The 27,359-nt window shown below is 38.5% G+C and overlaps 1 protein-coding gene across 1 annotated transcript in view; it reads left to right on the forward strand.

Annotated features, from left to right (window-relative positions):
• Positions 1-26,460, forward strand: part of LOC135481982 (brefeldin A-inhibited guanine nucleotide-exchange protein 3-like) — a 38,221-nt gene extending 11,761 nt beyond the window's left edge. The window contains exons 11-34 of the mRNA XM_064761787.1: positions 36-168; positions 923-1,035; positions 2,228-2,406; positions 2,888-3,463; positions 4,256-4,422; positions 5,434-5,602; positions 6,045-6,149; positions 7,664-7,882; positions 8,379-8,613; positions 9,497-9,595; positions 10,193-10,384; positions 10,806-11,073; positions 11,380-11,559; positions 11,968-12,223; positions 13,193-13,370; positions 13,911-14,398; positions 15,203-15,373; positions 17,653-17,770; positions 18,707-18,935; positions 20,048-20,181; positions 21,069-21,250; positions 22,096-22,659; positions 24,085-24,374; positions 24,684-26,460. Of these exons, the coding sequence (XP_064617857.1) occupies positions 36-168; positions 923-1,035; positions 2,228-2,406; positions 2,888-3,463; positions 4,256-4,422; positions 5,434-5,602; positions 6,045-6,149; positions 7,664-7,882; positions 8,379-8,613; positions 9,497-9,595; positions 10,193-10,384; positions 10,806-11,073; positions 11,380-11,559; positions 11,968-12,223; positions 13,193-13,370; positions 13,911-14,398; positions 15,203-15,373; positions 17,653-17,770; positions 18,707-18,935; positions 20,048-20,181; positions 21,069-21,250; positions 22,096-22,659; positions 24,085-24,374; positions 24,684-24,956 (5,518 nt within the window). The 3' untranslated portion in view covers positions 24,957-26,460. The remainder of the gene's footprint in view (positions 1-35; positions 169-922; positions 1,036-2,227; positions 2,407-2,887; positions 3,464-4,255; positions 4,423-5,433; positions 5,603-6,044; positions 6,150-7,663; positions 7,883-8,378; positions 8,614-9,496; positions 9,596-10,192; positions 10,385-10,805; positions 11,074-11,379; positions 11,560-11,967; positions 12,224-13,192; positions 13,371-13,910; positions 14,399-15,202; positions 15,374-17,652; positions 17,771-18,706; positions 18,936-20,047; positions 20,182-21,068; positions 21,251-22,095; positions 22,660-24,084; positions 24,375-24,683) is intronic.
• Positions 26,461-27,359: the final 899 nt, after the last annotated feature.

The following is a 27,359-nucleotide window of genomic DNA, read 5'->3' on the forward strand; positions in this document are numbered from 1 at the left end:
ATATATGCATACAATGTGTTTTGACATGTTTTCAGTATATCTGTGGAGTTGGTGCGTTTGGTAGGAGGAAAGCTGTCACTGCGACCTGTTCTAGAGTCACTGTTTCATCGTATGTTGTTATTTCCTCCCCCTCAGTACAGACATGAGGCCCTCAAGGCTGTCAGACAGGTGAGTTAGTGGATCAGGTAGGAGGGAAGTTGTCACTGCAACCTGTTCTAGAGTCACTGTGTCACTATATATTGTTATTTCCCCCCCCTCAGTATGGGCATGAGGCCCTGAAGGCCATCAGACAGGTGAGCTTGTTTATACAATCCAGCACTGTCCCAAAAAGCCAGGGATATTAATTTGGGTCCGTCGATTTGTCTGTTTTTCTGGTTTTTTTTAGTATGGTTGCATTTTATCCACGTTTAACTTGCAGGGTCTTAATTAATACTCAAGAATTTATATAATGACAAACAGGTAATGGTGGAGGGAACTGGAGTAACATACAGAGCTACAAAGTCACCTCGATTATAACTAAATCAGCTTTTCTAGTGATACTTAATTTAGATGTGGAAAGAAACATATAATTCAAGGTTGATTGTTGATTACTCTACATCGTGAACCTTTTCTACATTTAAAGAACTTTTTTCAGGGAAATTTTTGCATATAATTACTGTGAAAAAAATGATTACCAAAAATGATTTGTTTGTGTCACTTAAGATGTCAGCTTCATGAAACTGTACAAATTTTTTTTTGTACACCCCATAGTCACGCAATGCTTCAAAATGTTGGTCGCAGTGGTGGTTGAAAAGGTTGAAGAATTAGGGTAAAGACTGCCAAAGCACATTTAAACATTCTCTGTTGTGGAATACTTAAATGCAGGTTTGAATGTTATTGTTATTTTGATCAACAAAAATAATGAGTGACTGTCTGATTTCAGATGGTCAGTAATTTAGACCTTGTGGTCACACTGGTCTTACCAACACTGGACAGTTCAACAGAGAAAGAGAAGCACCCAGGAGGTCACAAGGCAGACATTGGACTCCTCAAACTGTAAATATTGTAGCCTTTTTCTGCATGCATTTTTATTTGGGTGTTTACAAGCCAACGACATGAGACAAGGTGGTCTCAGCTTTTGTGTTATTTTTAAGATATTCAAAAAGGTCATTTACAGTAACTTGTTATTTGGTTGATGCGTTACTTGATAATGATCTGAGAAAATTCATGGTCAACTAGCTTTTTGCTCAGTCATTGTGTTTTTGTTAATGTGATGATCACAGATTAGGGGTAATTAAGAAAATGTGCTGGATATTAATTTGATTCATGAAACAACTTGATTACTTAACATAGTGAATGATATAAGAAGTTTTTGTATGTACTTAAACTTCCTTGTGAAACCAAACGATATTTTGACCCAATGTGAGTGGAATCTATTTTGTAGCTAATATGGAGTGCCAGTCTGTATTTCACAAGTGTAAAAGTAAAAAATACTGGAGTACCTTAATTCTTCTAATTTTTTGCTCTTTTTATCCAAGATACATGTAATTGAAACAGGGATGTTTAGTTTCTTTGTTTTCACATTGTTAGTCCATCTTAGCAACAACATATTCATATCTTTACCTTTCATCACTACTAATATCTGTCCTAAAAATTAGAAAATTAGTGTACGACATTGAACAATCAGCATTCAGTCATTGAGTCTGATAGGTAGCAGGTAGATTTTTTTTTTTCTATCTATTAAGGCCACACTAGTTTTAATTGTTGTTTTGCGGGCAGGATAATTTTTTTTCTAATATTGGTGGAGGAGGGTATAAAAATAGAAATAAATCTTGAAAATCATCTGATTTGTGAAAAATGTGGACTGTCTCAGCAAGTTTTCCTGTTGAAGACATATTTACGTGATCAGAAAGATTTGAAAACAGGAAAAGCATAAAAAACATCAAGATTAGACAAAATGTACATGTAAAGGCTACATTAAAATATCAGTTTAAATTTTTATTCCATTTTTGGATTTTCTATATTGTTGGCTTGCCCATTCCCTTTCCATTTTTCATTAATACATATTATAAGACAATATCAGTTTGATCCAGTCATGTGTGTAGTGTAGTGTGAGATGTTGTCACATGCAGTCATTTGGTATTTCACTGGTTAATTTCTTGGATTTACATGGCTGGTAAAATATTAGTGTGTGAATGCATATTATATGCATTGTTGTAATGTATTAAGAGACGTTTTATTGTTTCAGAATGATTGACTCCCTGAAGGAGTGTTGCCATTGTACAGACTCTGCTGTGTGTATCACCAGTGTGGAGTGCGTCAATCTCCTACTCAGAGGACTTGAACAGCTCTGCGTAGGGGAAGGCTTAACACCAGAAATCACACAGCGCATACTCAGATTGAAGCTTCACATCTATCAACAAATAGGTAAGAAAACAAAACTGGTTTCTGTTTGAACACAACAAAGACCAGTGTGTTCTTCAGATAGGTGCATGTGGACATGTAATGTTATTGATTTTGCAATGCAAAGACAGGCTATATGTGACCAAGCAGTTAAAATGCTTGTTTTTTGCTTTTCTTTCAATGTCTGGGACACTTGAGGTATAGGTCAATCCCGTCATTGGCTGAAATTGTTCTTCCACAACATAGAATCAGTGGTCAAAATTTTATTAATTTGACAGATATATATATATATGTAGGATTTGACGTTGTAACACATGTTTTATCTTTTATAAACGGGCCGATGTTTGTTCTGCTGGTTTATTTAGCTGTGTAAGCCAGAAGGTTTGTCAGGTACCATAATGCTGGCCGCAATTGTATAAGTGACATTTTCTTGAGCATGGTGTAAAACACCAATCAAATAAATAAATAAATAGATACATTCTTAACTGGTAATGTTTGTGATCAGGTCAGAGCGAGCGTATTTCAGTGGGAGACATACCTGTACCACTGATCAGAGTGGAGACTGCCAGCATCAGCGATCAGCCCACGGAAGTTACCTGCCATCCACCTGATCAGACAGATGAGCACAGAGTTAATGATGATAAGGACAGTGACAGCGCCAGGCCTACCCCCACAAGTGAGGACAAGAAGGACCAGGACTCCCCCCGGGGTGGGGATGAGGTACTACCCAATGCTACCTGTCCTCAGACTGTTAACTTACCTATTGATGCAGGAAACAGTATTACAATGACAAAAATAATCGGCGATGTCAGCGACGAGGATCTTGAAGAGACGTCGGATGACAGTTCATTTCAGAACCCGAATGTCCACGAGGCAATACAGCTTCAGCTGGACGAAGAAAGACATCTCCAGATTCAGCTGAGGGCCGAAATGTTCAAAACTAAGTTTGAGGACATGGAACGTCAGAGTGCGAAAGATTTTTCTCAGGTGCTGTCCAAGTTCTTACCTGTCCTGTTACAGGAGTACTCGGTGAGGGATGTGGATAATGCCTTGGTCAAGTTTGCCTCCAACTTCTGCCAGAGTAAGTCCTGTAATACTGATACATGCAAGTTTGTCATTTTGGTTAACTTTCAGGCATATTTGTTTGTCACATGGGAAAAAGTTTGTTTTAACTTTAATACCAAAGTTTGGTGGTTTATCCCAGGCATTCCAGGCAGTTTCCTTTCAGTTCACCAATAAAACTATCAGCCATCTTATATATAAGTAAATAATTCTTTGTTTATGGAGTTTTTGTTAAGCAAGAAATAAACACATGAATAAATAAATTTCTATGCCAGGCATGTGGGAAATTGTGTTAGTTACTTGCCATTGACGAAGTTTACAGGTTTACTTCTAGTATTGCAACTTTCCCAAAGCTAGAAAACTGATGGCCTTCATATACGGGTGAAATATTCTTGAGTATGACATTAAACCTCAAGCAAATGAATAGATTTTAAAAAAAAATAACAACTGATATTCCCATTAAACAGTGCATAAGAAACTTTCCTATTTTGTGTGGGAATAAAAATTAACACTGTAAGCTGTGAAAAATCAAATGACTTTCTATGTGTCTGTGGTCTTGTATATTAAATAATGCAAAATGGCAATAATTTTTCAAATTCTTTTTCTTGCATAGCTTTACACAATTTTCTATAGGTTTTTAATGCTCTGTGAATGTGTCAGAAGTATCATATTTAAAAAAAAAAAATGGCACAAAATTATCCTGGCAAAACAGAGAAACCTTTTCCTTTGTTCATAATGATGAAACTGCATGATCCTAGAGATCTTCATTTTGCTCGATGACGTCTTAATGACAGCATTTTCTCTGTTCTAGATTTATGTTCTCAGCAGTCATGGGAGGAGAACACAGACCAGTCACATGTGATACTGAACGCTGATGGTGTTTACATGGCCACTATATCAGCGTTATGGCTGAACCTTAGACTGTCTCTGTCAGGCTTCTATACTGATACAGAATCCTCCATACCACCGATCAGTGAGGTGAGCTTTATTTATACTTGGCCCTTGTAGCTGCTGTTGCATATTAAATAAGCAGCAAGAATGTTTGATTTTATTTGCCTGCAAAATCGGCGTGGTCAACAAGCTCATCCAATCTGACATTAGGAAAATACATAGAGCCATGGAGTTTCTGATAAACGTCAAATCCTAAGAGTGTCCCCAAACCAGCAGGAGCAAGCTTCAAACATTTGACTCCACTGGACAAGGTTTTGTTCCCTTTTGGATGAACACTAGGGCCACTTTCACAAAACCTCAGAAATCCAATTTCATGTAATTTTTGGAGTATGCCAAGTGAAAACCTTGGTGTAAACAAAATTAAGGTCCTTGGTGTAAGGTAATTGAAGTCTTTGGTGTAAGCTAATGAAGTCTTTGTTGTGAGCTAATTGAAATATTAGTTTATAAAGCTAATTGAAATCTTTGGTGTGAGCCAGTTGAAGTGTTTGGTGTAATCTAAATGAAATCATTCAAGTAAGCTAATTGTAATCTTTAGTGTAAACTAATTGACATCTTTGGTGTAAGGTAATTGACATCTTTGGTGTAATCTTATTGACATCTTTGGTGTAAGATAATTGACATCTTTGGTGTAATGTTATTGACATCTTTGGTGTAAGGTAATTGACATCTTTGGTGTAATGTTATTGACATCTTTGGTGTAAGGTAATTGACATCTTTGGTGTAATCTTATTGACATCTTTGGTGTAAGATAATTGACATCTTGGTGTAAGCTAATAGAGATCCTTGGTGTATTGTACTTAAATTTTTTTGTGTAAGCTAACTTAATTCTTCAACATTTTTCAACCACCTCTATTTTGAAACATTCTGAGAATACTATGGGATGTAGAGAAGTACTTGTTTAATGACACAAACAAATGATTATTTTCATTATGGTAAAAATAAATATCACTGAGAAGAACGGCATAAGAGGTTGAAAGGGTTGAAGATTTGTAGTAATTGAAACCCTTGATGTAAGCTAATTGTTATGTTTCCCCTTAGGATTGGTTTGTGGACAGTGTCCTGGGGACAGGGCTGCTGTTATTCCTCTCCCCCACCTGGCTGTCAGAGCTGTACAGACTGGTCATCACCACAGACTTCCTGGTGGAGGCTGGGTATGTTCCTGACATTGAAGCCACCAGAGACGTACCCCTAATTAGCTTTCTCACAGGTCGGTATTAGTTATGGTTTGGGTTAGACATTTTGAAATGGGGATTTTGGATACAATTGAGAAAATGTGAACCTTGGTATTTCTAGTAGTGAAATTGAAATCTCTCAATTTTAATATTGGAAATTTTATTGAATGAAGATATTAAATTCACTGCCTTGGATCTGTTTCCTGGTTATTTATGCAGAGGTTAAATTAAACCTAACTTGAATCTTGACTCTACTCTTTCTATATTATCATATAAAAAAATGTGGTTATTATTGTAATGTACACTGTAAGAAATCAAAGGAAAATTTCATCTTTTGTTATAGTTCTCATCTTTGCATATGTTAGAATTGTCGTCTTTGTTACTGTGTTAGAAATGAGTCATTACATCTACATGTGTTTCAAAATATATGTATTTGAAACATTTACGTATCAAAGGACATGTGACATACATTTTCAGACTTGGATGGTTTGGGAAGCCATGACAGGGGCAGACAACTGTTGTGTAATGAACAATGTGATGAAATCATCCCACCTGCAGGAGACAAGAGACAGGTAGAAGCAGGTGTGTTCACGATATTGCTTCGTAGGATAACTTGCTTGTGTCAGAAATGTGGAGTGGAAATTTGGCCAAAGATCTCTAGGATCATGCAGTTTCATCATTTTGAACCAGGGAAAAATGCACCTGTGTAAAAACTTCGTGCTAGTGAGGAAACTACTGAAAACATTTTGCCAGAATAATTTTTTGCTTTTTTTTAATGTGATACTTTTGACAAATTCATTTAAAGAGCATTTAAAGTCTTTTGAAATTTGTTTGAAGCTATGCATGAACAAGAAACTGAAGAATTAATGCAGTTTTGAATTATTTAATATACAAGATCACAGACACTTCTTAAGTTGTTTGGTTTTCCACAGGTTACAGTGTTAAGCACATGAAGGTAAACCAAAGTTTTAATGTTAAATGGTAATGAGGGATGACAAGAATAACAGCACATTTCAGGAATTGTAAATTCAAGTTTTTAATGTGGTAGACAGCTCATCCACATGTGCTACAATTATGTGTACATTTAACTTTATAATCATGATACAGAGCCAAATTTTCCAATGCATGAATGGCCCACACAATCTGTGTACTAAACCTTTGTCAGTAGGTCAGGCTTGTAAAACAGTGGTTTGGGGAATGCTGCACTACTTCAACTTAAATATTTATTTATTTGATTGGTGTTTTACGCTGTACTCAAGAATATTTCACTTATACGGCGGCCAGCATTATGGTGGGAAGAAACCCACGACCATCCGCAGGTTGTGGTAAACCTGCCCATGTATGACTTGACAGGAAGCCAGCATGAGCTGACATTGACCGCATTGGTGAGAGGCTCCTGGGTCATTGTGCCGCACTTGCATGCTAACCACCTTGGCCATGGAGGCCCCCTCATCTTAAATAGCCAGCTTTGATATTGAATCTAATACTGTCAAGCTCAAATGTTTGGGTATCCCTCTTAAAAAGAGAAATGGTAACTATTAACCTAACTTATGCATGTAATTATAACTCTTTGACTCAATAAATACTTCAGGATATCTGAGGTATGTTTTGCTGTCACATATTAGAAAATAGACAAATAATTCAAGTAATAACTAATGAAATATTAAATGTATATTTGATGGCAGAAAACACCACCATTATTTATAAAATATTAACCTCTGATGATAATATAGATGTAAACAATGATATTATTTCCAACACTTATACGTGTATATATTTAACAAAATATACATAGACATGTGTATATGTATCGAATCTGTAATATTCTTGAATGCGGCGTAAAACACTGATCAGATGATCAGATATCAAATCCATAATCTGTAAACTGTTACAGGTACTTTAAAGTTTTCTATATGCTTTCTGATATGGTTTGTATTTCAAGTTTAAATCTTGCAGTGAAAATATATGAATGTTTCCAGTTATGAAAATTATATACATATGTGAATTAGATGTAATCGTATATTTTTTGAAAGCTTGAATCGATCAAAGAGCAGTGCAAAAAACATGATTTAAAGCGTTTTTAATATTCCCCACAGGTAAACTGTTGTCACGGTACATCTTGACCTCATGTTGGGATGGTATCTTGGATGTGATGTCTGTTCTGCTGAATGGGGATAGCTCCTGTGGCATCTCCAGTAGCCTCGGATTGATGTTGGGCATTGAAGGCGCTAAGGAGGAAAGTCTCAAGGCTAGGGAGGCCATATGTACCAGCCTGGAGGGTCTACAGAAAGCTGCCAGGCTCTGCTGCTCACTAGGTACAGCTGGTGTTCAAGTTTATGGTTTCAAATACTTAAGTATATGTATATGTTTACCCTTGTTTATTATTCCCTGTGGTTATTTGCAAATGTTTGTTTTCTAACAATTTTGCTGGATACATTGTACAATGTATATTGCATTAGTGCAAATATGAGCTTTGATGCATTCTTTTTTTACCTATGTTTTGTTTTCTTTTCTTTGAAAGTTTGATATTATGTTTTCAACTATTTCCATGTATAGGACATCTTAAAAGAATTCATTGTTAGGCATAATTCATCCCTATTAGAAAAAAATTGATAGATCTGTAGAAAATTGTATTTTTTTTTCAAAATTCTGACCAATGATAAAGGATAGGGATTCTAAAGAAATTAACATTGAGAGAAAAATAAAAATGAAACTTCTATCAAGATCTCAATAATGAAAAATGATCCAGTAAATGAAAAAAGGCAGTTGTTCTTGTTTTATGTTTGCTCATATATATTCTCCTCTGTCCAGGTTTACAGGGTCGATGTGGCAGTGTGTTTGCCCTATTGGCTAACTCCTCATGTGTCATGGACGATATTCTTCAGACACCCCAGGGGGACAGGAAGGGTCCCAAGCCCCCAGGGCTCCCAGTCAAGCCCAAGCTGGTTCGGCTCCATGCAGCACATGTCCTCAGCATGGATGTTGTCATGACCATGGGACTGGAGATGGGCAGTCATTCTGCAGACTGCTGGAGTCATGTCTTTAGGTAAGTCACTCTGCAGACTGCTGGAGTCATGTCTTTAGGTAAGTCACTCTGCAGACTGCTGGAGTCATGTCTTTAGGTATATGTTTACCCTTGTTCATTATTACACCAAGGGGACGGCTGAAGTCATGTCTTCAGGTAAGTTACTTTGCATACTGCTGGAGTCATGTCTTCAGGTAAGTTAGTCTGCATACTGCTGGAGTCATGTCTTCAGGTAAGTTACTCTGCAGACTGCGAGAGTCATGTCTTTAGGTAAGTCACTCTGTAGACTTCTGGAGTCATGTCTTAGGTAAGTCAATCTGCAGACTGCTGGAGTCATATCTTTAGGTAAGTCATTCTGCAGACTGCTTTTGTCATATTTTAGGTAAATCACTGCTAGAGTCATGTTTAGGTAAGCACAATTCAAGTGAAATTTGGAAAGCCTGGAATTTGAAAGTACATGTAACTTTCCCGGGCCTTGGTCATGTCTGAAAATTAGGTTTTTTAACAGTTGGGCCTTGGAAATCCTTGAAATTAGGACACATTGTCTTGTGAAAATTTGGGTATCAAAACATGTTGGAAATGGCTTCATGCACTGCCGTGTATACAATGTATGGGAAAGACTCAAAGTTTACTTAATTATAAAGATTATTTTCATTGTTTTAAGTTTGTCAAGATGTAGAATATTCATTCCAAACAGACTGAAAAATGTGAATTTTGTTCACCAATTTTGACGTATTTAATTTGTATGAACCATGGTGAATCATTCCATAGTTTATACCTGATTTATACATTTTTATGCTATTCTTAATCCACCTGGTGTATTCCAAAATCAGGACTTAGTCCCTGTGTGAGTACTGCTACATGTATTGTGTAGCCATGGTGATAAGTGTTTATTTGGTTTCAGATGCTGTGCTCATATATCTGAGCTAGAACACAAGTATTTCAGTAGCGGTAACAACCAGAGCAATCTGCCCAAAGTGCTACCAGGACAGGTCATTGAGAGGTATGTGTACTGAGTATTCAAAGTTTCTCCGCTGACTGGTATATATGAATAAATGAATGCTTGGGGTTTAACGTCTGTTACCCTAATAGATATTAGTTGTGCTGAAAGCAAAATATTATGTTTCTCTCCCAGTTTTTGGAAAAGTAAAGATATGAAAATTTTGTTCATTAAATGGACTAACCATATGAGAAAAAAGAAACTAAATATTCCTGCTACATGCATGCTGGCTAAAAAGAGCAGACCAGGTGTCCCAAAAATTCAAAGCAATAGGGTATATGTGACTGATAATTTACAAACATACATGATGGAAATTTATACCCTGACATGTTTATTGACTTCATTGATTGCATGTTTTTATTAAAATATTTATTTATTTGCAAGGCATTTTATGCTGTACTCAAGAGTATTTCATTTATATTTCACCGAGAGGTAAACAGACAGAGTGCAGGGGAAACCTACGACCTATTAAAATAAAATAAATATTATTAAAATGGAATGAATCATAATAATGATGAATAATAGTTAATTAGCTACATTTAGGTGACCATGAGCAATAACTGTGGTTTGTGGACTCATGTATAATTTAAATTATTTCAGGGAGCCTGATTTTATGTCAGGTTTTTTGATGCAGACAGTTCCTGTAGCAGTGGCACCCAGAATCAATGTGCCTGAACTCATTAAACAGAGTGGTATAGAGGCAGGTTGGGACAGTGCATTATCAGGTGGAGGGGTGTTGAGTGCTTCCCAGACTGCAAAGGCTCTGTGTGGACTGTCTCAGGAAGTGGACAGGTAGGATCTGGATGCATTACATGGATACATGTGCAAAACATAGATTCTGGCAATAGAAGTTGACATCTCTCACTGTTTGTAGGCTGTTATAGCAATACATTTACATCTCTGTGCTTGACGATGCTTGCGTGACCATTTGTGCAGTCTAATGCCTTGTGAAGACTCTTTCCAAACAAATATGGTGTGTATATATGCATGTCACACATGAGAAAGTTTGTCTTGCCAAAGGTTGGAGATTTACGCGGAGCACCCATGAAACTGGTTGCCATCGTATAAGCGAAACAATCTTGAGCATGCATTGGACAACAATCAGATAAAAAAAATAAATACAGTACACCAAGCACAGATTGTTTCATTTTCGGCTGAGCTTGTTTAAAGGCCGGTTGTGGCGTAAGTTGAAATTTTGTTGTGTATGTTACAGGTTGTTTGAAGATGCTGCCAACAAGTTGAACATGGGAGCTCTGTTGGGATTTCTGGGAGAGCTGTGTGATGCCAGTCAGATCCAGCTCTCTAAATCTCGAAGGCAGGAGGATGGTACTGAGGGGGTGGTCCTAGCTGCCAGTCATCTACCCACCAACGCGCTCCATCTATACCGCCTACAGGATGTGATGATGAGGCTACTTCACAGTGGCAGACCACTACTCCACCTACTGAGGGCTTGGACAGTAGTCTCCCCTTATCTGGCAGAGGTAAATGGATGCAAATTTTGAGGATAACAGAATGTGAAATAGTTAAATTCTTAAAGAAAAGTCTTTAAAACTGATGCTAACTTTTGAATTTCTCATGTGCGTATGTTATTGCTTTTGGTAAGCAAAACTGAAAACTTGTTTTGTTTTGGGTCCTAATGTCTTCATGTGTTTTACCTGTGTGTAAATGTTGACTACCAAGATCATATTAAATCAGTAAGTATGCTACATTTTTTGTGCTTCTTTGGTCAGGATAGTCGGGGGAAAAATTTTGTATATATAGCTTACATTGTGGTTTTTACTTTTCAGGCTGCAGGTCATATCGATAGGAACATATCTAAGATGGCTGTCAGTTGTATCCATGGTTACATCACTGCCATGGTCAGTAACTCTCCAGAATTACCCCATTTCCATGTGAATGAGCTGCTGTGTAAAACACTGGAGACTCTGCTGTGTTTAGATCTGTGTGATGGAGATGTGCAAGACCAGGTGGGTACAGGACAGAGAGTATCCTGAATCTGTTAGTTGTTAAATTGAACTAAATTATAAATGGAATGGAGATAGATGTTTATTCTGATCATATACTTGCTTTGGTAGAAAATATGGGCTTTTGTAATGAGCAGGATATCAAATTTTTTAAATGTTTTTTCTTCTGTTTTTGTTTTTTGTTTTTTTTCGTAAAATAATTCCTTGGCCAGTAGATCACATTTTTCCACTTGGTGTTTGGTCATTTCACTTTAGTACTTAGTGCAGTAATATAAAATACTTCCACATGATCAAAAACATTGAGACCTGCCCTGACTTTGTGTTGATCCATTCCCTGCAGGTGCCGAATTACCAGTGATGTTGCTTCTTATAATAATATAATTGTAGAGCACGTTATATTATTCGTTGCAGGTTGTATGTTCTATATGTGAGTTAGTGGAAGCTTGTACCGCTGAGATACGCTCGGGCTGGCGCCCTTTGTTCGCTGCACTCCGAGCTGTCAAAATCGAGTACACAGCCAACGAGGAGGTGAATGAGGCTCGTCAGCGTCATGTGACTGCAGTGTTGGATGTATTTGATGTGTTCCTGTCGACAGATAACGTGCATGTGTTTGCTAATGCTACTGTCGACTGTATCCTCTGTCTGCTGAAATATGTTAGGGGACCAGGTAGGGCCTGGATCTTGATGTGATTGAATATATACTATAATTCTTATGACAGTTAGGACAGATATTAGAAGTGTGGAAAGTATAGCTATCAAATCAATACAATCAGTACAAATAATTTTCTAAAGTCGGGTAGATTTATTTATTTATTTGATTGGTGTTTTACGCCATACTCAAGAATATTTCACTTATACAACAGCGGCCAGCATTATTGTGGGTGGAAACCGGGCAGAGCCCGAGGGAAACCGATGACCATCTGCGGGTTGATTGGCAGACCTTCCCACGTACGGCCGGAAAGGAAGCCAGCATGAGCTGGACTTGAACTCACAGCGCTAAAGTCTGGTAGACAATCACAGTGTAGTACTGTAATTTAACTTATTTTATGGACATTTTAGAGTATTCAAGTTTTACTTGGCCTAAGACTAACTGGAGTAAATGTACAGATCAACTTCATTTTTACTCGTATTAAACACAGATTTCTTGTGATAATTTTTACACTTGTACGTATGTGGCAACTGTTACAAAATGGTATAATCTTTCCTTGCTGTTATTTCTTATTTGAAGTTATAAATGTGTATGGTGAAATATGTATGGTGTTTATAACTTGAAATGAGAAATAACAGCAAGGAAATATTATCCAATTTTGAAACAGTTGCTAGAATTTTATGTTTGGAATACAAAATACAATGAATATGCTATCTCTGTTAGAGCATGTATTCCTTGGGCTTTCTTTCATTAAACTGCAGGACACAATTTTCCCTGCACATATCTCATAAGTGAATTTTCGATTTAGGATGTCACAACAAAAAGGAAGTTTTGTTAAAAAATATGAAGAATTTATTTCACATATTTTGTGAAGTGATGTTAGGAACATTACAAACTAATCACTTGTAGACTATAATACGTAGTAAACTGACAGTTTTGTGAAATCCTCCTCCTGAAAGCTCCACCTTTTTTCTCCTCCATTTTCAGGAGAGTTCCAGGCTGACCTGGATGATGATTCAGACTCTGGCAGTGATGCTGGGTTAACAGAGCCAGGAGCAGATGAGAACCTGGCAGAACCTGCCCTCAAGTACCTGGAGAAGTGTTGCAGTATTCTGTCCTCTATGTGGAAGATCCCGGTCTGCCCCGCCTTCAGCGGGGCTCACAGGTAAGGCTTCAAATCTCGAGCGTTTGGTTCTCCACATGAACATTAGACCATGGGGAAACAGCATATTTTTTAACCCTGTGAGGTGGCACTAGTTTGCAGCAGGACGTTGAGCTGTAGTAACATCAAGAATGGATTGTTGCATAACGTTTACACCGTTACAGTGTATAAGTTTCAGCTGTAACGTTGTATTGTCTTTAACATGACATCATCATAATGAGACCCACAACCATCCAAAGGTTGCTGGAAGACCTTCCCACGTATGGCTGGAGAGGAAGACAGCCTGAGCGTCCGCATTGATGTGAGACTCCTGGGTCATTGTGCTACCTTGGTGTGCTAACCCCCACAGCCACGGAGGCCCTTGGCTGTGACTTTAAGTTATGAGGTTTGTCAGGTACCTGCATTATTATGTGCACTGGTTTCCCCTTGTTTCTTCCTGGTCATTCCGTACACCTGGTTACCGTTGCAGAAGTGAAATATTCTTCAGGGTGGCATGAAAGCCTAGTCAAATAAACAAATGAATCAATCTTACTTGTTTGACAGAATTCACTCTGGCAGTTCCCCTACATTGGTGGATCCTTCCATCCCCAACATAGACTTTGATGGGTTTAAGAGGGCATTTATAGAGGAGGAGGATGAAGGAGACAGGGATGGTGAAAGAGACAGAGACATGGAAGACTCTGACGAGTCAGGGGAAGGAAACTATCACTCCATCACCATGGCAGAGTTTGAGGCAGCTGAGGACGGCAACCCTGCACCGAAAAGTCCCAAGGACAAGGCACAGCTGGAAGACAAGTCACATCAGAAAGTCTCAGATAGGAATCGTGCAGGGTCTGAGTGTAAAGCCAGCAGTAAGGCAGCAGTCACCCTGGTGAATCTGGATGAGCTGGACAATCCCACGGGGATACTGCATGTGTGGTACCTGGTGCTGGAGGGACTGGCTAGTGCTATAGCTGTCTGCCCCAAGTCTTATCAACCTCAGACACTGGAGATGCTGTTTGAACTGCTGAGGTCAGCAGCCAATGTGCCAGGTTTGTGTACTAGAGGATTTTAGTTTGTTTGGTAGGGGACATTTTACATCCAAAGGTGATTGATATTAAAGTCGCTTTGTAGTGTCGAATGATGCCGTACTTTGGAAATAAACATTTCTTCGTCTTATAATAGAACTTAGAAAGCTAAACATATCACATATTTGACATGCTTAAATGTTTTACTGAATGTTTCGGTACATTTTGTTTTCAGAACTTTTTTCATGCATTGGTAGTACTAGATCATACAATTCTGAAAGATTTTTTTAAAATGGAAGAAAAAAAACAAAAGTTAGTATCAGTTAAAAGAGTATTCTTTTCTTAATTTTCTATGGAGTTATTTTTGACAGAAAGGCAAACAATTAAATGTTTGATATCTGTGGCAGGTTTTATGGATTGTATTGATAATGTTGGAGGCATGTGGTCTGAAGAATAGCAGTTTTTTTTATTCATTCATTTTCACCTTTATAGCGGGAAATTCTGAGGAGTCTTCTTTTGCTATGTCTAGTTTTGCATAGAAATGGCTGTTTTAACTTTGTATTTTAGATACCAAGTTGTGGTGGGTGTGTATTTTAGGTCTAGAGTTTGCCTTGTTTTGTGTGAACCACCGAGTATTACCCATGTTTCTGTGATGTGTGTGTGTGTGTGTGTATTTTAGGTCCAGAGTTTGCCTTTTTTGTGTAAACCACCTGATATTACCCATGTTACAGTGATGTGTATGTATATTTTGGGTCCAGAGTTTGCCTTGATTTGTGTGAACCACCTGGTATTGCCCGTGTTACAGGTGTGTGTGTGTGTGTGTTTTAGGTCCAGAGTTTGCCTTGTTTTGTGTGAACCACCTGGTATTGCCTATGTTACAATCATGGCTCCGCCGCTCCACCAGGCTGTATGGGTACTGGGAAGGACCCGTGGCTAACTTCAAACAGTGTTGTGGGCTGTGCACAGACTTGGTGGTGGAATTTGTTGTGCTGTTCTCAGGTAAGATTTGCAAGAGACATGCATGCACAGGATTCATAGAAGTCCTCTGGACGAGCTTGTACTCGGTCCGTCCTTTGAATAAAAAGCTCAATGACTGGTTATACTTATTCAGTTTGAGGTTGTTTTTTTTTTTCAAAGACATATTAATAATTTTACATAAACTAAATTTGAAGATGTCCAAAGTTCTGCGAAGCAGCGTGTTTGCATTACGAGGTATGTCCCTATTATGAAAATGTTCATAACCCTCTGCAATTGATTAGATTTAAGAAGGGAATTTTTAGAAGTGATATTCCAATTGTTCCGTTTTGACGCTAGTGTAGTGCGAGTGACTGCATGTTAACGCATGCAGAGTGACTGGTTTTCTCCCCCTGACATCAGGTGGCGCTAATATATTCAGCTCCTTTCCAGGCAAGCATGCAGTTTGCCTCAAGGTTTCGTTTTCGCGAGTCTGAACTTTGATGAATGGCTTATAGCTGGGAAATTAAAACCTTATCTGCCAGATATGAACAATTACCTGCAACATCGATTTGCTATGAAAACATGTTTTTTGTTCAATTACTGAACACCAAGTTGTGTGCTGCTTTTTCAGGCCGTTGAAATCCAGCCGTGTTAGTCATGGAAAAAGTGACAATTCATTGATACATAAGCAGTGTATTTTATCTCTCAACATTTCCATTTAAAGATCAGTATAATTAACACTCCATGTTTGTGGAGTTTCTAACTATTTGTGGGTCTCTTAATTTTCTTATTACCTGCGACTGATTTTCATGGTAAATTTCACATTAGTACCCTCTCAGTATGTCAAATCAGACTTCATTTTGAACTGCTTTTGTTGATTGAAATCTTCGTATATTTTCTATAAGTAAGGATAATATTTCAAGAAAATTGAAATAATGCACAGAACATTTATCTTAATGCACTATTCAGATTATTTTCTAGTACACATGTAAGGTGTTATATGTTTTTTAATTTCTCAAATGTGTTTTCTTTTTCTTTAGATGATTTTTGACATTTCCTATTATAGACTGAGTGACAACCACATATTCCATGAGCCATTAATGCATGACCATTCTGAATATTTTTTAAAAGTGATGTCAAGACGAATTGCTCATGTTGCTGAGTTACAGTCAGTCTAGACTTATACTCTAAGTTGTAAGCTTTTTGGGCAGGTCTTCACCTGCACTGGTATCCTGAAATGCATGTAACAATTATCAGTTTGCAGCATCAACTAGGAGGCCAGTCTGAGTCCATATATAGGCAGTGATGAATACTTTAATCAGTGAAGGACAGTAAAGTACAAAAATGTTCAATTTTAGTATCTCGGACGGTTGGTTAAAAGAAAAATAAACTGAATTTGGCCCTGAAAATGGCCGTCGGTATGTGGAAAAATGACTTCTGTGAACACCTGATGCATCTATGTTAGTGCATTCTATCTGTGATAAGATAAGGATTTAGCTCTTTTATACAGGCCTGTGTAAGGCAAGTTGTATTATAGTATTGTGTTCCTTGTTCATCCATCAGTCTGTTCATTCGCAAACTTATTGGTATTACAACTATAGGTACGTATAATAAAATTTGTTTCTTTTTTGTCCCTACCGCCGCAGCGTAAGTGTGTCGAGTAACATCACGTTATGACTTACAGAACTGTGCCCTTTTGTGATGTATTGGTTTTTCGCTGCTTCTTGTTTGATAAAGAGCGATCATTTGTATTTTGATTAGAAACACCAAGCCTGATTATCTGATGTTCATTCTGCCATGACACATATGTTCAGCTTCTGAAAGCCATGTTTAACTTACTTATGACTTGATTGGTATTTACGCTGCACTGAAGTTAATTTAATGTCATGTATATGTAAGTGGAAATAACGTAACTTTGAGTACTGTCTAAATGGCCATTCAGGGCAGGAAACAAATCGATAAGGTTTTGGGTATACTAGTATAAAGAATCAGTTGTACAATTTTGTCATGTAAAAACATCAATACATGTACAAATTATGGGAGGTGGGGGGGCTTCGTGGCTCAGTTGGTTAGCGCAGCGTAATTGCACACGAGCCTCTCACCAATGCAGTCACTGTGAGTTTGAGTCCAGCTCATGCTGGCTTCCTCTCCGGACTTATAGTCATGGGTTCCCGTCGGCTCTGCTCGGTTTCCTTCCACCATAATGCTGGCCACCATCAGATAAGTGAAATATTCTTGAGTACAGCGTAAAACATGCAGTAAAAAAATGAAACAAATTATGTGCCCATACACAAATACATGTATATATAATTTTGTTTCAGACAAAGGGGCTGTAGACATCCAGCTGGACCTGATGTTGAAGCAGCTGTTAGATGTACTGATTGAGTGTGTGGCTTTACCAGTGGAGGTCATCTCCAGGCTTGGCTGCTCCTGTATCAAGTAAGCTCACTAACATTCAAGTGGTATCTTGTGAATCTTAGATGCTTTGTCAGGTAGGCGCAGTAATATGCCAGTGGTATTTTGAGAAACTAAAGGTCTGTAACGAGGTCTGTGTCAGGTAGTGTGAATAACATGGCATTGGTACGGCTCGGTTGCCCAATGGTTAGAGCGTCTGCCTCAGAGACGGGTTATACCAATACTTTAAAAGTGGTATTTGCTGCTGCCTCAATTGGCGCTCAGCACTGAGAGGTTAAAGCAAGGAAACATAACTGGTTGGCATGGTGTCAGTATAATGTGACTGGTGGAATGTCGTGTCTAAATGTCTTTGGCATGATACTTCAATGAAGGCAACACTTTGGTGGCATGGACTCTTCCTGCCACAATATATATACACACTCCTAATGACTCCTCATTGTCACATGACTGAAAAATTGTTAAGTACAATGTTAAAACTCCAGCATACCTACACTCATGGCATTGGTGTCTTGTGAAATTTTTGAGTATGTGTTGATTTAACATGCATGTTTTTTAGTCATGTGGTGTTTATTCAATCCCAGTCTTGGACAGGTACTTTGTGGAGATTCCCAAGTATCCATTGTTCTTCATTCTTTTGAGGTAGTCTTACACAAATTTCCCAAGAGTTTTAAGCATGTTTTGCGAATGAAAGTCGGGTGTGGGAAATTTTGTCATTTCCTTACTATAAAATTTCGTGGTTTGCCCCTGGGTCTGTGGTTTTCTCCACCCATTAAACATAATTTATGCAGTCATAATCTTCTTGAAAATGGTGTTAAACAGCTACCAATTCGCAGTAACTATGCTCTTGAGGAAAAGCTAAAAGCCTGCCAAAAATGTGCTAGTGGTAAACTACCATCTTTTCCTCTGAAAACCTCTACCATTCCAGCACGAGTCATGTTATTTTCCTTTTATATGTGACAGGCATTTGTTACTGAGCAGTGGTCCTATGTTACCTGAGCCCATGTGGCAGATAGCTGCACGGGGGATGGACAGAGCTATTGAGGTGACAACGTACAGGGTGCGCCAGCTCATGCTGCTCTTCCAGGCTAACTCTGAGAACTTCTACGGAGACATTGGACAGGTGAAAGTGGCTACGAGGAAAGACTCAACAGTGATGGAATGCCAGAGATTACGACATCTGGCTCAACAGGTCAATCTTTTTGATGTTTTACAATGTGTTCTGTATTTTCAAAGTTTCGGCTGTGCATGCTTACCATTCTACGTTATATCCCTTTGAAAGAGTAGAATTTTATAACTCCTATCTTTGGACCCCTGCCGAAAATTACCTATAAATCAATCTAAAGATGAAGTAGAAGGAATCAAAATAAAATTAGCAAAGAATCCATTTTAAAAAAAAAATTCCCAATGAAAGTCAACTGCTCTCTCGGCAGGTATTTAAAAAAAAAAAATGAAGTCACTCCGCTCCATTACATAGGCCTACATGTAAGCAAACAGATAGTTTACTCTCTAAATCGGGACCAAAGACTCCTACAGTACTGCTCGACCCTATCCTAAAAATGTATCTGCCACATGTGTGGGTCAGAACATGCACATAAGGAGGGCATAATATTGCTGGAAGATGTTCACATCATGCGCTGATCATACGCCAATCATACGCCGATCATACAGCCACGCCATGACAGGTGAATCATCTGCGTAGGATGGGCACAGGATCTGACCATCATCACCGTAGGGTTTTGCGACATACATTAAGATTTGCACATAAACTCATCTAACTTTTAACAAATGCCACATTCTTTGACACCAAAAGTGAAAGTGCCTTAAAATGGTCTTAACGAGACTTTATGTACCGACTGATCAAGATTCATGTAAGATACGATGAGGAACATGCCAACAGTAGGATGATAGGCGTAGAGTATATCATTAGGATCAGACAGTACTGTATCTTTCCAGTCATGTCATGAAACTGTCAACAGGTGTATTGTCCCATTTAGTTAGTTCACTGTAGGAAATTCACATCTCTGTTAGGTGAATTGCTCTTCTCACCCATTTAACTATCATTGTTCTGTCATTGTGAAAACAGGATGGTAACATTGCAAAACACTCGCATTTAATCACTCATACTGTAAATGTATGTTTTGTCAGGTTGATTTATTTATTGGAAATAGAACAGGAGTAATTAATTCTTTTTACATATTCTTGAAATTTTCTCATGACAACCTTAACTCTGCCATTTATCTGTCTTTCATCTTTGTTAGACGTTGTCTGAATTATCTAAGTGATGTGTGAAATGTTGTGCAGGTGTTTCTGCTGGACAACCAGATGACGTGTGTGGGTCAGATGAGCTATGACCTAGAAACAGACAAATCCTATGTGTTTCTGCTCTACCCTCCCGGCTGTGAGACTAGCCTGAACCCTGATGATATCCTCACCAGGTATGCATCACCTCTCATATTACAAGAGTTTGGCTTTTTGGAGGTCATTTGCTGGGGCAGTCATCTATAGTGTGCTCATTTCCCACCACAAGTCCATGGTTGATCAGATTGTGTGTTTGAATTTAGCGCTGGGCCTTAAGGTTTTCGTCTGGAGGTTTGTCTGATGTCTTCTGAGGCCTTCTGGTTTGTTCCATGCAGTCAAAACAGTAAATTAACAAATAGGATGCCAACATCAATATACCATATAATTTTTGCCTTATTCCACCAGTTTGAAGCACTTTAGCCTTATCAAGACAAGCTGTAGTTGTTTATTTATGTATTTATTTGATTGATGTTTTATGCCGTACTCAAGAATATTTTACTTATACGACGGCGGCCAGCATTATGGTGGGAGGAAACCCGGCAGAGCCCGGGGGAAAGCCCACAACCATCCACAGGTTGCTGGCAGACCTTCCCACATACGGCCGGAGAGGAAGCCCGCATGAGCTGGACTTGAACTTACAGCGACGGCATTGGTGAGAGACTCCTGGGTGATAACGCTGCGCTGGTGCACTAACCAACTGAGCCACGGAGGCCCCCAGCTGTAGTTATGGTAAATGCTTGTAATAGGATGCAGGCAGATGAAAGTGGCAGATGTAATCTATAGAAACTGAGGCTTTTAAACTTAAAGACTTTTACATTTATTAACATAATTGTCAAGTTTTTTGCATTTTTATCAATGCATTTAAATGGACAAAGATTCATTAGGATTGCATAGTTCATTTCCTTTTCCTTCCTGGGGACAGTTGTTTGTATTAGGAGACATTAAAGCCTTATATTAACTGTAGCCCAGATTAAGATGTCTTTTGCTTTGCAATCATATGGGATTGGTATCTGGTGTATTGTAGAGTGCCATTCCACAGTGTGGTGGTAGGCCTGCTGTCTCATCAGCTCTTGCTGCAGACCGTGGGCACAATCCTTCTCCAGGGTTCTACTAACCCTGCCCTGCAGGGACACCTCCAGATTCAGCTCTCCCCCTCCCACACTAAACCTGGCCAGAACAAACTCAAAGACAAGGGGAATATGCCAGGTAAAATATTTGGTGAAAATGAAAGAGGCTTGCAATACTGGAGTGTCCACAGAACATAATCAAGGTGATGTCCCTTTATTCCTTGATGGTGGGGCTGTAGGACATAGCCCTAGACATGTAACATCATGGCACAAAACCACGTCACCATAAAGCATAATGCCAGACGTCTCATAGTTTTTAACTGCTTTTTTTACAGCTTTAATTCCAGTACTTGGAATTTCTTCTCTCTCTAAATTTTTTGTACCTCTAAAATATTGGGGTTTTTTTTTTCAAAATTTTTTTTTATGCAATTTAACTTCATTTCTTATTGATACTACTTTTGAGATGAGAATGTCAGTGTTTTCAATATGCAATCTGGGAATGCCAATTGCATTGTGTAGTAGATGAAGTATCCATCTGATCTGAAATGCTAACTTAATGTTGTGAAAGGGAACTGCACATTTTTGCTTTGGTGTTCACTAGCTGACATCTTTGTACATTGTATCTAGGAAATGCTAGCTCAAAGTTCAGTTTATACATTGAAATAATATATCAGCATGAAAATGCCGTTCGTACTTGAAAGAAAGGTCAAAATGACAGTATGTGTGCATGTATGTGTCAAAAAATCAAGTAAATACAGTAAATGACGTGGAAGTTTGTTCTTGAAAGTGCATTTTTAGAGACAAGTAAATGTTATAAAATTTCACTTTTCATGCTGAAACTAACATTTTTCCAGTGGGTTATCAGCCAACCATCCAAACATACCTTTCTAAGGTCATCAGAACTCTCAGTATCAAACAAAAAGAACAACTTTTAGGTTGAAATTTTAGGTTGTTTACTGTAGGTCATGTTCTGATGTTCTTCAGGTCTGTTACACCACCTCTCCACACGAAATGTCCTACAGCTGCTGGACACTCTCCACTCCTCCTACACGGTGGCACGGGACTTTGACCAACGCCCTGGCCTCAAATTCCTCGTACAGAAGGTGGCCAACACGGACATGGCGGCAAACCTGTACAAACAGGCTGTCACCAGTATGACTTACTACATCAGCACGTTGGTGGAGATCTGCTCTAACCTCCAGGGTGGGACTACGGAATCCACTCGGCTAAGCCTGGATGGAGGGTCTGGCCTCCCGGAGGGGTCACAACTCCAGGGTCCGATAGAGTCCAACCCTGCAGTGTTTTACCAGTATTTGCGCACTGCCTGCGATGATGTGAGTGAGACGTACGTAGCACTGGTGCTGGACAAGGAAGGGACTTCAGCTATGGACAGGATGGCAGAGAAGCCGCTGTTCTTCCTAATAGCCCAGGCAGAAGAGCTGCCAGAATTCAGTAAGGAGAAACGCTGGAGGACTGTCCTGGAGGAAAAGCTGAGGCAGAGAGAGCTTCAGGCGGGATCAGCTTTCTCTGCCCCAGTCCCATTAGAAGGTATGGTGTGTTTATTTATTTGGTTGGTGTTAAACATATTGCTCAGGACATTTTAGCTTGCTTGTTAGTGTCCAAATTACATGCCATACCCTGAGCATTGACATTGGCAGGCAATAACAGGGAAAGTAATGTTAAAGTACATGCAAATGTTAGGGGTGGTAGTGATTGATGCATATTAATTACTGTAAATTACGAGATTCGCAACTTGAAGTATTGTGTATCAGAATCAACGTTAGGTACAGGTAATGTAAATGTTAGGGGTGTTACTACATGTATTGAGCTGAGGGTTTACATACATGTAAAGCACAGCAACACAATTGGAGTGTTCCATTTTTGATGATCTGTGTGCGTGTTTATTACTGCAAATTACAAAAATCACAATTTGATTACTTTATCTATTAAGTTGAAATTTTGTATTCACGTATCATGTACAGGCGAGACCAGTGGTAGCCTAGCTACCAAATCTATGTTCATTTATTTGATTTGTGTTTAAAACCGTGATCAAGAACTTTCGTGTATGTGACAGCAGTCAGGTTGATGTGTGGAGGAACCTAGAGAGTATTTAGACCACAACAGCTGACATTCTGCCTGAAAGATTGTGGCTTTGCACAATGAGATGAGAAGGTTTTCTAGGCGATTTGTCATCATACAAGTGAAATGCTGTTGAGTACGGTATTAAACATTAGCCAAATTAGTAGTTACCTAAATATTCCACTGTATACATGTAGGACCTGTGCTTGCCAAACAAATGTGAAAACTTTATAGTTTGTCACCTGCAAGGTCATTCACGCTGGATGTCCAATTGATAACCAGTTGGGCAAAGGGGAAAGATAAATCCCCAGAATTGAACTGCCCAAAGCTACAAAGGTTTTTCTGGAATTTGTCTTGATAGTTGCAGGAATGCACAAGTTACACATATGCATTCAGTACACAAACAATAAATGTTCTTGTACACTTGTGCAAGGATATTTATTAAAGCAAGTTAAATATTGATATAATTTCATACAGAAATTGATTTGGTGAGGTGTATACAGTTTTGACATCAAGGGACATAATTAATCAAAAATCCACACCAAAATGTAAATGGTTAGAAATATCAGTACTTCTAAAAAACACTTATACCAATATCTCCTTATCTGACATGGAATGCTTGCACCTGTAAGCAGTTGTCACTCTGTAGGGCTTTTGGAATCTCTTTCAATGAAAGGGTAGCTACTTAGCAGAAAATTAAATGAAGTGAAATAGGATCTTTGGTAGAGATAGATATCTAGATATTAAGTAGATATCTACCTGTTCAAAATTTTACTATAGTAGATGGCTACAGGTAACTGGAAGCTGCCTTCTCATAAACCGCCTGTTCTGTTCGCCAAATTGTATTGTTCAGATATTTTCAACTAATAGCTTCATGCACACTGCTTACCACAGAACAAGTAAAGCCAGAGACTGATGAGATGGAAGACCAGAGTTCTCTCCCCTTTGATGCCGAGACGGGAAGTCCTGTGAGAACGAAGAGTAAACGTGAGTCACGGGAAGAGAAGGAGAGTAAGGTGTACACAGTGGCCACGGATCAGACCATTCGCAGTCTCATCACGCAGTACAAGAGGCGCAAACAGCAGAACTCCATGCCTAACCTGGCTAAGGGAGGTAAGCGGAAAAGTGCTGACAAGTCTGTGGAAGAGTTGATTGAAGAGGAACAGCAAACCTCTATCATGAAGGTAAGGGAAAAGAGGAGGATACCAGTGTGAAATTTTTTGCCAAAAAATTTGGGAAGCTTATAAAAAAATTAACATGGGCAGACGATATTTTACTGACCCACTTTCTTGTGGTTATCACTCATTTTGTGTAGATATCATTGTAACTACTTATCCAAATTCACTGGTGGCTCCCCTGGAAGGTATTTGAGTGTGGTTGACGCAAATGAGCTTTGACCTACTTTGCCAGAATAAAGTTCGTGCATGTCTTGTTTCATCCAGTGAGTAAACATATTGTTATCATCGAAACCTCAAATCTGCTTCATTTTGCAGGACAGTGAAGCCCACCTGAAGGCCTGGTCAGAGCTGCTGGTGACTACCCTAAAGTTATTCCAGTCTGTGTCAGATGAGAAATTTCTAGCTCTCCTCCCCAGTGTGTTTAATGCAGTCAACCTGCTGATCTGTCGGGCAGAGGACTCCAACCTGAGAGAGGCCATGGGAGACTGGTTCCACCGTGTCGGCAGTCTCCTACACCTGACCCCCAACAGACCCTCGGCTCATCTGGATTCGGCCAACCAGATCTGCGCAAAACAGGCAGACAGCTGATGTCATCCAAATTCCTGATATTCTGTCACAAGCTGAACATAACACAAAAATCTTTCCACTTTGCTGAAGTTTTATCCTTAAAACTAAACAGAAAAATAAACAAATTGAATTTGTACTTAATTCAGAATATTACTTAATTCAGAACAGTTTTAGCCAGCTTTCAAGCGGATTTATCAGGATGTAAGATGTATTGGGGGCTCACACAACTCATGGGATTCAAAAATAAGCGTTTGAGTGGTTGTTCTAAGATTAACACCGTATGCCAAAATGGCTGTGTGGAACCACCTGTGTCTGACATACAATTCACCGAATGCCAAACTTAAAAAAGATACAGCGTAACAGATACTTGGACAATACTTTGTTCATGTGTCAGATGCAAGGTATTAGGTTATGCAGGTTGAGTTATAGGGACTGGGTGTAACACCCTTCTTTAATGCCTCCCTTGGGGTAAATTTTATGATATTATTCATGTTATTTCATTAAAAAGATATTAAATCTTTCAAGTAACAAGTGCAAGTACACACAAATAAAACTCTGTCTGCAATCCACTCTTCATTTTTGCAATCTGCTTGATATAACCAAAGATGAAGGAGCATAAAATATTTTATGCGCAGAAATCCTCAGCAAGTGAGAGCGGCGTGACAAAGGAATTCCTCATCTTGATTGTTTCTGACCATTCCAAAGTGTCCCTGTGACAAAATATGTCAAAATGTACTATACGTATACAGAGTGTCTATTTTATGGCTTTTGTCCATCTTGTCAACATTCTCCTTCTTGTGTTTTACTTGACTTGTGCAATCATGACTCACGCATATTAAATTATTAGAAATATCAATATATATATATTTTACAATTTTGGCCGCACATTCTGGTCTGGAAAAATGATGTTGTCCTGTTTCTTTGAGCTATCACCTGTTCATTTAACAAGCAGACTATTTTTTTAGGGCTTGAACTGTCTTAGGTCAGTGAATACGGTTATTAATGTACTTAATGGAATTTGAACTGTTCTAGGCATACTCATTTTGTGTCACAATATTTGAAATGTGTTGTGCATGCTTACATTTCAGTGCAAATTGCAGTCTCTCATGGACTATGCTGTATGATGAGTTGTATATGTTCCTTTAAATATAGATCTAGTAAAAATTATTGCCATAAATCTCAATGAAAGTTGAGGTAAATTATGTACTTTTTTGGAGGGCCACTTTATTTATTTATTTAGTACAATTTCATTTTACATATATTGTTTTACAGCTGACTTCTGTCTCAAACCAGCATTTGGATTGAACTTAACACTGAGTTTTACATTTGTAACTGTAAATATGTTTCTGAGGTGTGACCTAGAAATTTGTAGGTCTATACAAGCTGTAGTATATACTTATAAGTTGAAAAGTACATGAAAATTCCCAATGTTAATTGTTCAAGTTTGCCTAAGATGTTTATTACATGAGTGGGTGTTTTTACATCGTTATGGTGCATTATTTTCATCTTGTTGACTTTAATACAGTGATCCTTTTTATTTTATTTTGTTTTATTTTATTTTATTTTGTTTTATTTTATTTTGTTTTATTTTATTTATATTTTATTTATTGCTAAATAAATTTGTAGTTTCCATTTGTTTTATCCTGTATATGTATCATGGCAGTATGACCCTTATTAAATATCTCCTATTGAATGTGTTCAGACTGTATAATCATATGGTAATATGTGTTATGCTCACTCGGTTTTTACTTAAATTTATCTTTGAATGGTTGTTGGTTTTATGGAAGTGTTAGCTGAGAAACTTAACAAGTTTACCCTTGACATTAAACAGAAGTGTATACATATCTTGGTTCTTCTCAACTGTTCAGATTGTATGGGAGTTGTTGTTTGATACAAAGCAGTAGCAGCAAGAGTACTGATAAGTGTGTTTACTTGTTAGCTAGTTACACAAGAGTAATTGTGTTGGCAGACCATGTCTTGATGCACATGACTCTGCAGATCAATTCTTGGTGTACCCAATAGTGAAGATCTCCGCAGATCAAGTCTTGCTGTACACAAGAGTGAAGATCTCTGCAGATCAAGTCTTGGTGTACCCAATAGTGAAGATCTCCGTAGATCAAGCCTTGCTGTACACAAGAGTGAGGATCCTTGCAGATCAAGTCTTGGTGTATACAAGAGTGAATATCTCTGCAGAGCAAGTCTTGATGTACACGAAGGCAAACATTCCTGCTGATCAAGTCTTGGTGTACACAAGAGTGAAGATCCCCTGCCGATCAAATCTTGCTGTACACAAGAGTGAATATCTCTGCAGACCAAGTCTTGATGTACCCAAAAGTGAAGATCTCTGCAGATCAAGACATGGTGTACACAAGGGAGATCTCTGCCGATCAGGTCTTCGTGTACACAAGGGTAAAGGTCTCTGCA

This window comes from Liolophura sinensis, chromosome 1 (genome assembly GCF_032854445.1).
Source record: "Liolophura sinensis isolate JHLJ2023 chromosome 1, CUHK_Ljap_v2, whole genome shotgun sequence".
Taxonomy (NCBI): Eukaryota; Metazoa; Mollusca; class Polyplacophora; order Chitonida; family Chitonidae; genus Liolophura; species Liolophura sinensis.